At 37.4% G+C, this 17,725-nt stretch overlaps 2 protein-coding genes and 1 long non-coding RNA gene across 3 annotated transcripts; 2 read left to right on the top strand and 1 right to left on the bottom strand.

Annotated features, from left to right (window-relative positions):
• Positions 1-42: 42 nt before the first annotated feature.
• LOC131982354 (uncharacterized) lies at positions 43-7,103 on the top strand. The gene is made up of 5 exons (XR_009395383.1): positions 43-108; positions 819-948; positions 2,445-2,509; positions 3,743-3,964; positions 4,380-7,103. It is a non-coding gene; the product is annotated as an uncharacterized LOC131982354 (long non-coding RNA).
• asb5a (ankyrin repeat and SOCS box containing 5a) lies at positions 830-8,014 on the bottom strand. The gene is made up of 7 exons (XM_059346973.1): positions 7,720-8,014; positions 5,954-6,033; positions 4,757-4,864; positions 4,368-4,518; positions 3,798-3,932; positions 1,298-1,489; positions 830-1,170 (listed from the first exon to the last, which is right to left on the bottom strand). The coding sequence occupies exons 1-7, from the start codon at positions 7,919-7,921 to the stop codon at positions 1,043-1,045; spliced, it is 996 nt and encodes a 331-aa protein (XP_059202956.1). The 5' UTR covers positions 7,922-8,014; the 3' UTR covers positions 830-1,042.
• Positions 8,015-8,628: 614 nt separating this feature from the next.
• Positions 8,629-17,701, top strand: ctso (cathepsin O). Its single transcript, XM_059346518.1, has 8 exons — positions 8,629-9,003; positions 11,371-11,476; positions 11,644-11,768; positions 14,100-14,267; positions 14,655-14,776; positions 16,000-16,163; positions 17,269-17,361; positions 17,485-17,701. The coding sequence occupies exons 1-8, from the start codon at positions 8,800-8,802 to the stop codon at positions 17,517-17,519; spliced, it is 1,017 nt and encodes a 338-aa protein (XP_059202501.1). The 5' UTR covers positions 8,629-8,799; the 3' UTR covers positions 17,520-17,701.
• Positions 17,702-17,725: the final 24 nt, after the last annotated feature.

Genomic DNA, 17,725 nt, shown 5'->3' with positions numbered 1-17,725 from the left:
CCATGTGGCAGCACCATGGTAACATCCTTGTGCAGCACACAGACAGGCGGCTGTGTACTGCCCCTCTGAGGATGTAACAATAATACATTACTTCAGGGAGGAATTCAAGTAAATTAATTTTACCAGCATGCAATATTAAATAGAAAGTAAAGCCTTATGAAATACATAGTATTATCAATACACACACGTAATGCAACCATAAAAGAGTGAAATATTTCAATACAACCTTTCAAACTCAGCTTGGTATTTTAAAATGTGAATTCATACAACTACTTTATTCATATGATATTGTTCATAATGTCTTCAGAGCTTTATTTAACTGCGGTATGAGCTATTATCTCAGCAATAGAAACAAACACTCGCTGCTCCACTCCCTCATATTTTCCATTTGGGTCTTAACAATAAAGTCAGCCGCCTCCAGTTGTCAGTACCCCGGTAATCCAAGCTTTAACATGTCAACTATTTTTGTTTTCCAAATTTTATATTAATAATTCTCCCACTGCACCTCAAAGTACAACATCATTAGTGAAGCATCCTGCAAAGACAACATATTTTGGAATGCACTGGGTTTCAAAACAATTTTAATCATAGAAATGTGTAATGCATCAAATGCAAAACTATAAATACTCATTCACATATATTGTGCAAATATGACATAAGGTTTCGAAGTGCATCACTCTCTGGTAGCCATTACAACTATTAAGGCTTCTTCTAAATAAGGCAAACCTCATTTGAAAATAATATTTGATTTATTATGTTCCTAAACCATAATTTATCCAGGGAGGGATAAGCCTCAGACTCTTTTTTTTTTTTTTCAGAACCCCCCTGCTTTACGTTCATCCAGGTCCACAATCACATATGGGATGCAGGCCAGCTCAACACAGCTTGGTAACTGCCACCTCCTCAGTGGCTACTCAGTGACTAATGGACTGGTTGCTAAAATTGAAGGTAGGAGGAGTCCATGGAGTTTATTGGCTCTCTGTGACAAAGGCTTATTTCTGTAAGTCCCATTCAGGCAGGCAGTTTGTTTTTGTTTTTTCTGTCATTGGTACTGCAGGTAGTTCCTTAGTCTGCTGGGCAAGGGAAGGTGTGAAAGAAGGTAGAGTCTGTCACGGCCAACGCAGGTCCTGATGCACTGACGACACAGCTGGCTCAGCAGTCGTGGTGTAGCTATGAAAAAAAGATGATGAAACATTATATAAGCTAATCGCAATGCATAGTGAGTGAAAGGGCAACTTTTACTCACCATGCATGGTCTCTAGTGGCTTGCAAAAACAAGTTACAAGTGTTCATGTACCTTCATATAGCAGTAGGAAACCCTCTGTTAGACTGCTGGGTGGAGCCACATCCACTGGCCTCTGAAACTCTATGTTTCTGGCATTAATGTCTGCACCAAATTCCAGCAGCAGCTTCACTACAGCTGTGCAGTCTTTTTCTGCAGCTGCATGCAAGGGTGAATCCATGGATCTACCTTTCTGTACATTTGCACCTGCATAAAGGGAAAACTTGATTATTGAAGAGCCTTAATACTGTCAATATATGTTCATGTTTTATCCAGGAGTTACTTTGCCACAATAAGTTTGTATTTATATTAATAATGTACATCGCAAAGAAGTAGTAAGTGAACCCCTTTGATTTACTTGCATTTTACATAACTTGGTAAAATGTGGTCAGATTCTTCGAAGTCACAATAATTAAAAAAAACAAAAAACTATAAATCCCTTGGCCTTACTAACCTTATTATACACCAGTGACCTCAACCAAGTTTCCCCTGGGTGTTTATCACATTTTTAGACCATTTCTCCACACAAAACTGTTAATCATGTGGATGTTTCATGAATGTCTTGATCACAAATGGCTCTCTCCAGTTCATTTCTCAGAATCTACATTTATTTGAGGCTTAGCACTTTGTAAGCATAACTTATCTTGTGTTGGAGACATTTTGTAGTACTTAAACTTATAAAAAATATTTTTATATGTTTGAGTGCATTGTTTACTCAGTGAGTAATGGTTGTTCTGGCCCAGGGGCAGCAACACGACTACATATCATGCTGATCCCACTCCATGCTTCATTTTTATTTTAAGGATGATGCTACACTAGGCTTTTGTTTTGCTTTATTACTCCAGCCAAGTGTGAGGTATTTCTGCAGCAAAATATAGTCCTTTGTCTTAGGTTTTCACAGAACATTGTCCCAGTAATGGAAAAGCCCATGCCAGTTTGAGATGCACAATGTCATTAATTTATTTTAAAGGAGAACCATGCTTTTCTCCATGGTGCCCTTGGTGCCCCCATGAGCACTATTGTAGCACTATATTTTTCTTATTACTAAGACATAAATTGCAACCTCAGTGACTTTGAGATATTTACACAGGTCCTTAACGGCTACCCAAGGGTTCTCTTCCACCTTTTAAAACCTTTTTTTTTCATCTTCCTTCACCTGAAGTACTCTGAAACCTCCTGCGAATGAAAGATGATGATTCACATCCGCTTGTGAAGAGATGAGTGCAGGTTGGTAACAAAAATGTTTCATACGTTTTGTACAGAACAAGGCACAACTCACCACTATCTACAACTTCAGCTCATTGATGGGAAAATCTGTATAGTGGCTGTGAAGGGGTTTGTACACTATTTCCTATTTGGATATAATATAATAATAATAAGATTATAAATAAGATAAATATGCCAATTTGGAAAATAATTATTTGAGTTTTACTAGTTTGCATATTTTAGTGACCCTGATGAAGATTATTAATGTGATTTCCCTAAATCCATGATTCAATTAGACTCTTGATTTTAAGGTCACAATTTGAATTTCTGTCACTGACTGCTATGTCAATATTAAACTGTCAAGTCGTGGTTTGTGAAGATCAACAGATTATTGATTTTGCCCTTCTTCAAAAAGATACTTTTTGAAGAAGGGCAAAAAAGGGCAAAAGATTTTTTTGGCAGAATGGACCAGACCAAGGCCACGTCAAATTTCCAATCCTGGTGTTGATTTTACTAATTGAAACTGAAAGTTCATTTAGATCAAGTTTCGATTTGAAATCATGACACCCCTAATAAAGATCAGACCACATTTTCTCGATGAATTATGCATAAATGTTGATAATTCCAAAGGGTTCACTTTTTTTCTCCAGCACCCTTAACTGCCTGTCCCTGTTGCCCTGTACCTAACAATTTGCTACATTTCCAAGTAATGACTTTCAACAGCCCTGAGAGAATGGATGTGAATGTAGCCAGTAGTATGGGCATACAAATTGCATTAAAATGTGATCATTCAGCTGTGGGCTACATTTGACTGTGGTGCTGCACCTTAATCATGTTGTAACATGTATCAGTTAAATGAATATATCTCTCTCTTGCTTCCTCCAATTTATTTGCCTTTATGTGATCTCTAGAGAGAGCTCACACTTCCTGATGGTGTTTACCAATGCCTTAATCATTTACATAACTGACAAAAAAATTAAACAGTTTTGTTGATGCTGTGCTGGAAGTGTCACCAGCAATTAGGTAGTTCACAAGGGAAAATAAAAGTACACCAACATAAGGTGAAACAAATGCTTTTATCAGGAACTGCTCGCCTTAAATAATTATAGAACTCTTTGATTGAATGTTGGGTTTTCATGTTAGGGTGTAAATTCTTTTATAGTGGCTTTAAAAACTAGTGTGCATGTGTTCATGTGTTTTTCCATTTTTATGCACAATAAATATACTTGTATTTCCATGTGTGTGCTCATACAGGATGTGTGCTGGTCTGTATGGAGATGTAAAGATCCACACTGTGCTGCGAGCTGACCTTCCCTCAGGAGTTTCCTGGCACACTCTAGCTCTTGGCAGACGCAGGCCGTATAGAGCGCTGTGCCCAGGTGAGGAATGTCCATGTCCACATCTGCCCCCCAAGTCACCAGAGCCTCGACACAACCGTAATGACCTGGAAGTAATGGACCATGAAGGCAGTAATCAGTAAGTGACAATGCGCGATAATTCTCCAAGCTGTCGGCTCGGGTCATGTTGAGATTTATTTTTAAAGCGTTTTTTCACAGTGCAGGTTTAAGTGCTTTATACTACAGGAAAGGACACAAATACAGGTTGAAAGATAGGATCTAGTGTACGCTTTAATTAGCAATGTTGGTATCATAAATTGGATCATTTTAATATATTTACAACAGACATTGAGTGTTTATGTTAAGATAATAGCAGCAAACGCAGACTGAATTGCATTGCCTTCATCCTAAACCTGCGACATGTAGTTGCCACATGATATTGTTTAAATGTACAATATTTTTAAAAAGTTGATAGAAAATGACCTGATATATTAGTTGGAGCATTTTGTCAGAATGCCAAATATGACTTTGTCACAATATACCTTTACTTGTAGCTTCGTGGATTGGTGATGGCTGGAATACAAGGCTCTGGGGTTTTGCTCCATTTTCCAAAAGAACCTCAGTGCATGCCACACTGCCCACTGTACAGGCGTTGAACAGAGGGGTGACTCCATCAATTGTAGAAGCATTGACCTGTAAACACATTTCCTTAAATTGTTATTTTTGGGCCTTGTTTAACCATGCAAGTTGACTAATAGCAACAGCCTGAGGTGACAGTTGAAGGGGAACAACAACTTAATAGCTCTACAGTGACTGTAAAAAAAAGAGCAGTGCATTGCTCATTTGTTACTTCTGCCCAGAGTTCCCCAGCCATTGAAATGACATTTGACCTGTGCAGCATAGCAACATTAAAGGCCAATATGTGACTTACATTTGCTCCTGCATCAATGAGAGCTCTGGCGCAAGCGACATGGTCTCCAGCACAGGCCTCATGAAGGGGTGTCACATGGTCTATAGTCAGAACATTCACACTGTGACCCTGGAACCCAAATCAAACAGCCACACATATGTATCTGTTATATGGTGCAGGAAGCAATACATGACCTCTGTCAACCTCTATTGGTGAACGCGTGGAATTGCAAGAACATCAACAAAGCTTATCTTTTTAAAAACAAACCCATCCTTCTCGGTTATGATTGTCCGTAACTGACAAACTATACTATATAGTCACAGTGGAACAATAGAGATCAAGGAGCTTGTTATTTAAAGATCTGAAGAAGAGCTTTTATATCACTATGTCAAATACTGTCATGATGCCACTGCTTTGCTATGAGCTTGTCTGAGTGAAGATCAAGGCATTGTTGTAAGCAACGAAAAATGCAAATGTGGGAGGATATGCTACCTGTCTACCATTTATTAGTATGTGGCATTAATTAACAACTCTGTCAACCCCCTCAGACACTGTATATGCTGGTTGTTATGTATTTTATTGTATATTTTATAATGTATTTACTTCAAAAACGTGTTTAATGTCAAAGACGGCAGGACATGGTATTTTAAGCTTACACAAACATGACAGCTCTAAATCTGACATCTACCTGAAAGACAAGATTTATTATTCATGGCCAGATGTGACTGTCTATGTTTCATGTTTTTTTGTTTAGCCACTTACCTATTACAACTTGCAACCTGTACAACAGAAGAATCGCAAGCAACCAATATTGGCAAATAGGAAGCTTTTACAACAAATATCAATCAAGTCTCATCTTTTATTATAAGTCTATACAATATGTCAGGTTAGCCTATTATGTCGCACAATAATCCCCATAAAAGAGGGAGATATTCTCATATCATGTCGAAGCCTTTACTGGCCTGTTGGAATGCTAAAAATAACTAACTAATGGTTGAGGAGATGGATGAACTTCAAACATATGTGTTCAAAGGCACCAGTTAGATAACTTCAGTATGTGTATCCCAGATAACCATAGTTTGTCTAAACCTTTTCCCCCTTAAAATCTAAATCAAGAGTATACCAGTCATTAATACAAATTGAACTGCAAAGGGGATAGTTACAATAGACCCTGTTTGTCCAAATAAGGGGATACATTCAACATTGTGTTCTCTTCACCTGCAAAAGGAGAGTCTTTAAAGCCAGGAGGCGACCATGGCAAGCAGCATCATGGAGGGGTGAGCGGTCCGCCCAGGATCCTGCAGTGAGGATAAAAATTCTGTGCTTATTTTAAATTTACATTTATTATTTTTAGGCAGATGCTCTTATAACACGCCGTTTACAATAATGGTAGCAGAACAAATCTCACACCCTGAGGTACTAATAGCACAGGAAGATATTAGTCAGACCTCTACATGACACTGCACACACACATAGTCTATCTTCCCTGGAGTAATAATGAAGTACTTATACATACTGTATGTTTAACTTTGAAGGTTGCAGGTTCCGTTGTAAATTAGTCTTTATGTTATGAATATATGGGATAGAAATTAAGCGTTACATATGCTAGTAATCATGCTAGTATTTCAGTCTTTATATTTTACATATCTTGATATTTTGTCTTGTTTGTTCCTCATACAATTCGTTATTTATTTAATCGCAGCAACAAATCTAAATTCATCAATTTTCCATCATCTTTCTATGTTTATCAACATCCTGTTTCACCCTTCATGTTCCAAGAGTTAATGCATGGGTCAGCATATTATAATGTGACTAATGATGCTTATGATGCCCTTAATGCAGTAAACTCGGCACATTAACACATTGTCACATGACACATTAATATAAACCGGGCCATTTGATGTAATTTTAGCAAGAAAAAAAATAAAGAAGCACAATGAACAATGAAGCACACCTGAGTCGATGTCCAGAATGACAGCCGATGCATTCCACACGTTACTATCATCATTCTGACCTTCAACAATTTGGATCATAATCCATAGATAATAATCAACCTAATGTTTTCTATTAAATCCAAGCCCTTTTATTTATGCAGCCCGGTTTTTCCTTGACTGACATTAATTTGAAACAGGGGTATGAAAGACCCAGCTCCAGACATCAAACAGATTTCTTAGAACAAGGAAGACCATATCTGCAGGACCGTGACTAATACCCTAAGCTTAGCTAATTAGTATTCCATGGAGTGGGTCCACTTTAAATTAAACGTCCCCTTGAATGATAGATACAGATTATGTTGTCGTCGTGTCCCTCTTCCCCAAGAATGTGCCTTCGAACTGCCTGTCCCCGAGAATGTGGAGTGTTGTTTTGGTTGCTGTCTGAGTGTGAAAGGGTGCACTGCATAACTGGGAATGGAAACTAGGGCAGGATGGGGGTGGGGGCATGAGGAGGTGGGGGGCTATCATGACTATGTTCTATTAATACATTAGAGAAAAAGAGCTGCCAGCCTGCAGTGTCTTCGTTTTAATATTGAATGTACTGTCCGGGATTTATAAGCAGCTATTAAGCTGATGAAAGAAAAGTAGACTCAATCATTCATATGTACAGTTTGTATTAATGTGAATACAAGTAATGGCTCTTGCACTCATTGGATTAGCTATGCAGCATTTAAAGCTCATTTGTAAACAAGGAAAGTGTGAGTACATGTGTGGATGTGTGTGAGTGGGGAGTACTACAACTTTATTTTGAAGGAAATTATATTATATTACCCCTATGACCTTATACGCCCGAGGTCAAACATGTTGCTTGGTGTATAGTGTAAACACAGTAACACTGAAGTTACATTTTACACTACATATATATATATATATATATATATATATATATATATATATGCTACAATGTATGTAGTTTATGGAACAATGAAATCACCTTAAATACATAAAAAAAGGGCTGTTTATGTCTTATGTTTCTCTCGGAGTACTCACTGTGTTGTTGACCATAATCATAGAATTCAGCTGATATCCTGGCAGCCTCTTTACGGTTCCCACGGACAACGTAGAAGTATGTCAGCAAGTTGAGAGAAATCTTAACAAAGAGCTTAAAGCAAAACAGTACCAAGATGCTGAAGTAAACATTGACCAACCGGGCCACAAAGGGCTTGCTGAGATCCTCTGTTGGGTATGACATTTCCTCCGACACGTTACAGAGGGGCTTTAGATCTGGTGAAGGCAGGTTCAGATGCCACTCCAAAAAGCACAAGAGTAGCTTACTTTTTTCTCCCACTGTACTGACTGGTTGGCTGGTCCGGGCTGGGGAAAAAATGCCCTGCAGCTGCTGCTGTGCCTGAGAGCAACTACTGCAATGTTAGCAGACAATGTGTGTGTGTGTGTGTGTGTGTGTGTGTGTGTGTGTGTGTGTGTGTTCATAACTTATGCAAAGTGGTACCTGTACTAGCCACACATGTGACACAAATGGCTTTTTTTGCATCCACTTTAACTTATGATAAATGAGATTAATTTTAAAATTCATATTTGCATTAAATTCATATTATAGCAGTGTTTTTCAGGATAAGTAAGAAAACGTTTTTGCATACAGTTTAATTAATTTTAGTATATTTTCATAAATGTGAAATTAAAAAAAAATAGTATATATTATGTAATATATATATATGAGTTTATATTTATAAAAATCCTTGTAATTATGAAATCTGGTCAATGTGGCTCAATATGGTAAGTATTTTTTTTTTAATTTTATTTAGGATATTAAAGGTACAAATTAACTGACGAATCTCAAACTGGATCCCAATATTCTTTATTGTTATTAAATTCTCAATTATTACCCGGATCTTTAATATTTTAACTGAAATGTATTTAATGTATATTTTTTTAGATAACATTAAAAAGGTCTCCTTCCTTTCAATGGTACTTTACTTTCAGTTTCCAAGGAAGCGCCTCTTTGCTGCGCATGTGCCATAGATTGGGCTTCACCTTTTTCCGTCAACATCACTTTTGCATTTACTTCCATTTCAATCACTGGATGTATTTTAACCGATATTTCTTCAGCAAATGAGGGGCGAATATCCGTATTTTGTTGTTGTGGCGAGTGTTTCCACACTCGTGTTTCCTCTGTCGTGTCAAAATGTGAGCTCTGACGGGACTTGGACCAAGTTAAATGGCTTTGCAGTTGATTTCGACTCGTTCAGAGAGCAGTTTCACCGCATGTATGAGGTCAACAGCGAGGAATTCAACCGCCGTCATCTCTATTTTCAGGTAGGAGATAAAAACGAGAGAGACAGAGAGTCGTGCAGAGAAACTCTACTGTCAATCTTCACTTTTGATCACTCTTCAACACATGACTGAAAAACAAGCGGCTGTCACGTCACTACAGAAACGCCCACTTAGAGAAAATAAGGAAATGTAGGTATTTTAATTTAAATAGGTATTCTATTTCGTAGAAAATGAGATTTTTTTAAAAACTATTTATATATTTATTTGAGCTTATTACGCAACAGATGGTGGTGGAAGAAGAAGTAGGAGTAATACCTGAATTGAATTGCAAGTAATGTTACTACAAACATAATGTAGGCCTACTTGAAGTGAGACTATAACTTTTACAGGGGAAATAACACAATTGTCTTGTTACAAATCGTCACACTGTTAAAATAATTGCCTAAGTCATTTTTTGTCAATTTTTTTTTTTTTTTTTTTTGCCTAAATCATCTCCCCATGACGCCGGCCACCTATGGTAAAATCGCCTACATCATCAGTTGATCAGATCATGTGCTTTTACCCCTTTAAGATAATGGCCTATGTCAAGTGTGTGACTTAAGCGGATTTATTATGCCTAAGTCAAAATAAAATGTGACTTAGGCAATTTACTGAACATGCCTTTGTGACTTAAGCAAGATATGGTTACACTTTATTTTGAAGGTGTCTACATAAGAGTGACATGAGCGTGTCATAAACATGACATGGTATGTGTCATGAGCATTGATGACACTTTGAAGTAACATTAATGCTCATGATACTTGTCATGTCATGTTACTGACAGGCTTGTGTGACTCTTATGTAGACACCTTCAAAATAAAGTGTCACCATATCTTGCTTGAGTCACAAAGGCATGTTCAAAAAATTGCCTGATTTATTTCTCTTAAGTTACATAATTAACAAAGTGTTATTACTATACCAATAGCCATCCTTTGTTACATCCTTTTTGAGTGAAATGATCAATAAATGTCATATGTTACACTTTTGGTGAAGTTTCCTGTAAAACTTGAAAAAATTAGTTAGGCGATTATTTTGACGTGACGTGACGTAATAAAGAGTTGAATTTATACGCAGTAAAAACAAAAACGCCTTTGCATGATTTAAAACATTACTTACTCTATGACCTGAAAGGTAGGTTATGGTGGCTGGTGTAAGCGAATGCTATCAAAGTAATGCCTCTTATGCAATGCTCTTATGCCGCAATATTGACACATTAGTCAGTTTAAAGGCTATGTTCCTCTTATATTCTTGTGCAACTATACCAATAGGTTTTAGCATTGTCATACCATAGTCATTTACATTTGTGACCACCGTTTAGCAAAATGCATAAAGTTGTTCTAACAGGAATTTATTATAACTTAAAGTTATGCTTGGATGACTTTTTTTTAGTGCAGACTCAGTTACCATATAATTAGGTAGGCCTACAGCTGGGTAAAACTAGGGCAATCTAATGCAACAGTCATGAAATAAATCCTACCCTCATGTTCAGTTTTTGGAACTGTTTTAGAGAGGTATTGATTCAACTTTATAGTCTTTTTGAATGCTGCTTGTGTGTGCTGCGGTTGCATTGTATTGCATTATACTGAGAGGTGTTTCTACTATTTAATCTATGCTTGTTAAATCTGTTAGATAAAATATTTATTGGAGTCCAAACAAAAATTGAACATTGCTAACTAGAAAACTCCAAGATACTTTAATTCAAACAATTATAATGTGTTTATTGTACTGGCAGAGTCATGTTAGACCTAAAAACAAATTCCAATGCTTTTCGAAATTAAGCTTTCAAGTCAGGAAGTCAAAGCTGCCAGAGTTTGTTTTCAGGTCAAGAGTGCTTTGGAGTTTTCTTGTTTTATTTTTGGCTACATTTATCTTTATCCAAAGAGCACCTCTGACTAATTCAATTTGAATCCAGGAAGCACTCCTCCCTTAATATTTTTAAAAACTAAACCTTCTAACCTTTATCAATATATGATCAGTTGCTGCATTGTTGTATTATACCGCAACATCTAGGCTTTCCTAATAATTTTATGCCAACTGATTATGAGTATAATATCATTGCTATCATTGTTATTTAAACATTAAGTGAATTTCAAAACTGATTTTGTGATTTGATTGTAAAATTTGTATCTGGATGTCAGAAACATGTTATGAAATTAAGTGTACAATATTTTCTTCTGAAATTTAGTGTCGTGCTAGTGTTAATTAGCACAAAACAGAAATGAAGTCCAAATGAAATGAAGTCCAAATACTTGTATTAAGTCTCGTAAGTACTTGAGAAAATGCACATGGTTCTGCTTCTTCTCAGTATTATTTATGATTTTTTTTTACCACCACTTTACCACACCTAATCTGTGATGTGTGTTATTGCAGAATGCCATAGAACGACATGCATACCTGAACTCATTCTCCACCATACCACAGTCCGCCAAGTATGGCATCAACCAATTCTCTGATCTCTCACCGAAGGAATTCAGAGGGAAGTTTTTTCACATATCAGGGGAAATTTATTCATCTATTTTGTACCTGTCCAGTGAATTGCTTACTGAGCATCTTACCCCCCGGGTGACTGAATCTGCAAAGTGATTTTTTTTACATACATTTTTGTATCCAGGAATGACTTTGAACTGTATCTCTTATCCACAGATCTGTACCTGCGAGCGAGCGCTGACAGGGCTCCTCTCTTCTCTGGACTGAAGACAGAGGAGCTCCCAGAAATATTTGATTGGAGGGACAAAGCTGTGGTGACACCGGTTCAGAACCAAGGAGCAGTAAGGTTTACACTGATGGATGATACATATACTGTATAGGTTCTGTAGGTGAAGAGACACTGTTAGGTTCAACTTAAAGTAATGTCAAATTTTTAAAAAAAAAGTTTTTTTTCTTTTTAATAATAACAGGTAAATTAGATGATAGGATAACAAAAAGTTGGACAAAAAGTAACGTAATATGTATATGGACACCTAATAGGCCTCAGAAATTATAAAGCCGAAATAGTGATTTTGGTCCTTGGCAGATGTTTTTCTTGCTTTTCATTTATAGATATGAGATGTCCAGGGAGACATATTTTAACACCTCTGGGTGAAAAGTAATTGATATCAGGATGATATCAATTTATTTAAGATCCCCCTCAGGCATGTTTTTAGACATAAAAACTCTGCTTAGAATCATAATTTTGTACCTGATATGAGTTTTCCTTAAGAAAGTTCTGTTACCTTGAAGAACCCTTAATTAAACTGACATCCACTCCTTCTCCCTTATTGAAAAATCCAGCATCAATGAATAAGCAAATAATTTTAATTTAAAAAGTTTAACTGCTTGACACACTACTTTTTTGAAAAGTCAATTCTAGGTGTGTGTGCACTGAGGCTTTAAGATTTCACATCGCACAATATGATTTCCCTCTAAGCCTGTTGTGATATCACAGAATCATGATTAGAACTGCACATCTCGAGCAGATTTAAGGTGACCATGGAGAAACTTTAGCAAATTCGTTTGAAAACCGATTTCTAGTGTCAAAGTCTGCACATGCATCATTCTGCACAGCGAAGGTCAAACGTCTAAGTGGAGAAACAATGAGCAAACCACATCTTTGAGTGGAGGTGAGCTTAAATAATGGTGAAAGGACAAACTAGGCCATTAAGTGTGACTTTTAGTGAGATGAAGCTGTTGCTTGTCCTCGCTGAAGGTTCACTTTCTGCTCCTTTTGTCCTTTATCTCTTTAGTCAGTCAACTTGCCGTAGGGGATGATATTTTCACCGTAAATCTCTTTTCCTGAGGGAGAGACATAGCCCATATAGCCTACACCAAAACATATATATGCTTCTCTTGAATTCAGGTAAGGCTTACCACTCCAGGGACCCTCTGTACATGACCACTGTAAGCTACAACTCTGCTCTGCTCTGGTTTTTCTCTTCTTTTTCTGCACAGACTTGTCTTTCTTGTTTGCTGGTCCTGTCTGTGGAGCTGCCTGGGCTGAGTTTGTACAACAAATAGATATATGGCTAGACAAAAAATAAAGTGCAGTGCCATGCACAAAGACACAAAGTATAAAGCCACTCACATCTCATAAATTCTTCTTGATTCAGTTTCCCTTATTTTGATTCTTCTTTTATGACTCAAGTGCATTTTATCGCTTTAAAGGACAGAGCAGATGGTCCTTATATTTTGTGTACTCAGCACATACTTATCGCTAGGCCAAGCAATAATGACTGATTTTGGTTTCAGTATTGATTTTGAGCTGCAGAACCATATTGAGCAACAAAACATTGTATTTTTTTAACACTGAGAGAGCTCAAGTTTTCATCACATTTATAGAAATTTATGCTGAGCCAGTAAGCTGAGCATAGTCTGAAGCTGTTTGGTGAATAGATTGCCTGTGCAGATGTTAGACAGGAAAGGATGCACTCTTTTGCATAGTAATATACTGTATGTTTTATCTAAAGAAGTGACTGGTTTCAAGAAAGCAGTGCAATTTGTTTGAGATATGTAGTATAAAAGCAACTTCTGCTATTAAAATATCTCAAATGATCTTCAGGCTTTCAAGTTTAATACATGAACTGAAGCCCAAATTAACAATTTCCTCAAGACGCAGCATACCTGAGGTGTTTCTGTCAGTAGATGGCAGCAAAAAACAAACAGTTAACTCAGACCGGCATCATCTCACCTCATCAACATGTGCAGCATCAACACTCACTGCGGATTCATTTCTTTTAAAATATCTCTATTTGATTTCAAATGCAATCACATCCAGAACTTTTATTTTGTATCAAATCTTTCAAGTTTAGTCAGTGCGTTACCCACCAAATCCCATTTGAAGTTGTAACTTAATTTTGTGTCCATCTGATATTAGTAGATATGTTTTTTAAAATGAATTACAGCTTTGGTTGGACAGCACAGATTACAGAAATGATACCATCATTTATCAGAAAACAAGTCTTTATTCTGTTGAAGTGTGCTTTAGAAAGACACAAACCTCACTGTTGATGGAAATAAGCAAAATGACAATATTTCACTTTTGGTTTCATATGATTGTATTGTATTGATTGTACTGGTGTCTTTCCTCTGCACTTTTCCTGATGACTGTAAATTTACCTTCGCAGTGTGGGAGTTGTTGGGCATTTAGTGTGGTTGGCGCCATACAATCCGTCAGTGCTATTGGAGGCTCGCAGCTGGAGCGACTCAGTGTGCAGCAGGTTCTTGACTGCTCTTACAAAAATGAAGGCTGCGATGGAGGCTCTCCAGTCCGGGCCCTGAATTGGTTAGAGCAGGTATGTTCATATTTTTAAATCATGTTTAACATATTTTCAGGTCTTGGAACAGATGTGTCTTAAATGCTTCACAATGAGTACAACGGCAGAATAAACTCCCAGTACGTCACACACAGAAGAGGTGTAATGAATACTTATGTGCTTCCAAAGTGGTTGTTTATGAGAAAAGAAACCTGTGGGAAGATATGTCCATTTAGCTTTAGTTAAACATCAGGTAATATTGTCATGTACTTTAATTAGAGAGATATGTAGAGGCAGTAAGCAGAATAAGATTGCCGTCTCCAGTCAGACGTGAATTAGGAACCTTCCTGTGCCAGGATCTTTCATAACCAAGATGAATGGATATTTTGTATTCATATAACCCGCTCACTGAAATTTTCTTTCCAGACCAGAGTGAAATTGGTTCCTCAGTCAGAGTATCCCTACAAGGCTAAGGGAGGAATCTGCCATTTTTTCTCTCGGTCACATGATGGGGTTGGTGTGAAGAACTTTACTGCACATGACTTCAGGTAAAAGACTCATTTTTCCAAGCTATCTACAAGCAATAAAGGCTAACAATTAACAGTGCTGTATTTGGGTAAAATCACATGTGTTATGTGTAATGTGTTTTTTCATGAAGTACCAAGGACAGAGGGGGGGGGGGGGGGGGGGGGGGTCCGTCCTGCGTAATGACAGACCACAGTGTTTACTCTGTCAACACAGACATGGATTGTTCAGTAACACAGAGGTTCTTTACTCCAGCCACAATGACTAGCTGAGAGTTACCTTGAGTTTAAGTGAATCAGATCTTCTTTATTTAATATTGAACAGGATAGTGACTCACGCTCATGCATCTGTAATGCCTGTTATTTTGTTGCACTTCTTTGTTCGCAAAGATCAGAGTCCTCTGTCATAGTTGAAGTTTTATGAATTTTTATTCAACAGTTTCCACGATTTTTACACTTGACAACCTAATATAACCCTTTTGTTTAAGTGGTTGTAGATTATTATTTATTGTATTTGGAAATATAACATAGTAAATGTCAATGTCATGCTAACACTAAAAAGACCTCTTTACCTCAAAAATTCACTGATCCCAGTATGAAAATTTGCCTTTTGACCTGCCCCCGTCTTCAGAAAGGTCAGAGTGCTGGATCATTGAGTACATCAAGCTGCTGGAATTTGGCACTGGTGCAGGGTGGAGACTCAGGGGTCGAGGGGAGGGTCTTAACCTTCTGGTTAAGGGGCTCATAAGTCAGATCTTTATTGCTGCATTTCAAAAGAAAAACAAGATCATAAAGTTTCAACAAGACAAGACTTCACCTCACTATGATTAGAGTGTAAAATGGTTTCATTCGATGTAGTTTTGGCACAGACCTAGACTCCATGGCCCTTATGTCATGAACCTGGCAAAGCAGGGCATCACTGCTATCCCTAGTGGGAATCATCTGCTGGAAGGACAAGGTGGGGCTGCTGAGGGTGGAGACATATGTGCAACAGAGAAGTGGGGAAAATACAAATTTAATGAAAGAGATAAGTGGTGAGATGCAGATCCAGATCCAGAGAAAATAGCACAACATAGGCCCAGTGAAATGTTGAACTTAAGTAATAACCTTCATGTTGTTGAAGAGTGTATCCTGATATATTTTACATCCCTCTGAAGTTGTAGTTCACATCATAATGCAAGAAACAGTATAACCACAGAGCCAGTCGTGGTGCCTCAAGAGTAAATGTTTCTGTTATTCTTCATCAGCGGTCAAGAGAAGGCAATGATGGGTCAGCTGGTGGAGCATGGTCCCTTGGCTGCTATCGTGGATGCTGTCAGCTGGCAGGATTACCTGGGTGGAATCATCCAGCACCACTGCTCCAGCCAATGGTCTAACCATGCTGTCCTGGTTGTTGGATACAACACTGCTGGTACATGCTGTCACTACACTGGCATGCAAATGAATCATGATTCAAGACAGCTGGGATTTTATATTTTACTAAGCCAACATTTACCTTTTTAGAGCAAGAAAGTTCTGCAGTCTCTTGGGCCTGTGAAATTAATTGAAAGCTGCACAAGGCAAGATTTTTTGGTTAAAAACATGCCAATCTTCATCACAAATTGATGCTGCAATAGAACAGACTGTCTCAGCCTCGCTAATTAATTGCTAAAACAAAAGGAGCTGAAGAGAAACAAATATTATGTCAAGCCACTCACTAAATTCTAATAAATTTACATCAAGTAAAATATCTGTTGCACATTTTCAGTGAACATTCAGGTTTATTCTGTAATTTTATTGACATTGTAGTGACATGCCTTACTCTTCATATATAATACCGGCAGTAATTACTAGAATATCCTTAAAATTTTCACTGAAAATATTAACTTTTTTTCAGTTCATTTTTATTTATATCGTCCAAAATCACTCAATGTACATTTTGTCGTTTGACCCTCGCTCTGATGTCTAGATGTCATTATATCACACCACTGGTAAAATATTTATAAAGTAAAGCTGGATATGAAACTCAGTTATTGTCACCTTTTGCCTACATTGTACTGTTGCTCCTGTTTGGGACGTGCTGGTCGGTGAGTAGCTGGGTTGGCAAACATGAGTCTTTTGTGTACTTTTTCATGTAATGTCACAAGATTTCTAAGTAAAGAAGTTCTGATTGTCCTGGCAGTTACCTAATCTGTGTCCTAAGTTTAAAACACAAAAAATCAGTGTGAAAAGTTTATAAGAGGTTGCTGTTAAAAAGGGAGACCTGTATCTTCATATTCAATTAAATATTATCACACCTATCTCACTGATTATTTCTTGACACAGTTCACACACAAATCGGTATTTTATATTTCTCATCATTAATTATTTCACACACAGTGTTTTTTTCAGGGTATTACACAAGGATATAGTTGATTATGTAACAGTCTAAAGTGGACGCAGCTACAGTACTGACACACACACAAACACGCACACAAACACAGTGCTCCTTTACCCTGTAAATAATTTAAACTTGAAATGCATGTTGTCTGTCTTAGGGGATGTTCCATACTGGATCGTGCAGAACTCCTGGGGAACCACATGGGGGGACGAGGGTTATGTTTATATAAAAATCGGTGGAAACGTTTGTGGTAAGTATGATCTTGGCCTCTTGTCATTTTCTGTTTATGTCTACTTTTAGTTTGGTGTCTTTTAGTTGCTGTGCCCACTATCCCCTCAGGGATTAATACTGTTTTTCTCTCTCTCTCTTCCAGGTATTGCAGATTCTGTGGCAGCAGTTTTCCTTTGACAATATCCTCGTGTATATCTGTCATTATATGTGTTTGCGTGAGTGGCTGTGTGTGTGTGTTCACTGCTGACAAAATTAAATCAGTCATTTGTTTGCCTTGAAGTGTCACTTTAAATAATGCTTTTTATTGAAATGTCACCATGTTACATCACTGAAACACAATAAATCACTTTATATTCTGATATATGTTGGATCATATCTGATCT

This window comes from Centropristis striata, chromosome 12 (assembly GCF_030273125.1).
Source record: "Centropristis striata isolate RG_2023a ecotype Rhode Island chromosome 12, C.striata_1.0, whole genome shotgun sequence".
Taxonomy (NCBI): Eukaryota; Metazoa; Chordata; class Actinopteri; order Perciformes; family Serranidae; genus Centropristis; species Centropristis striata.
This window is presented reverse-complemented; position numbering and strand designations above follow the sequence as displayed.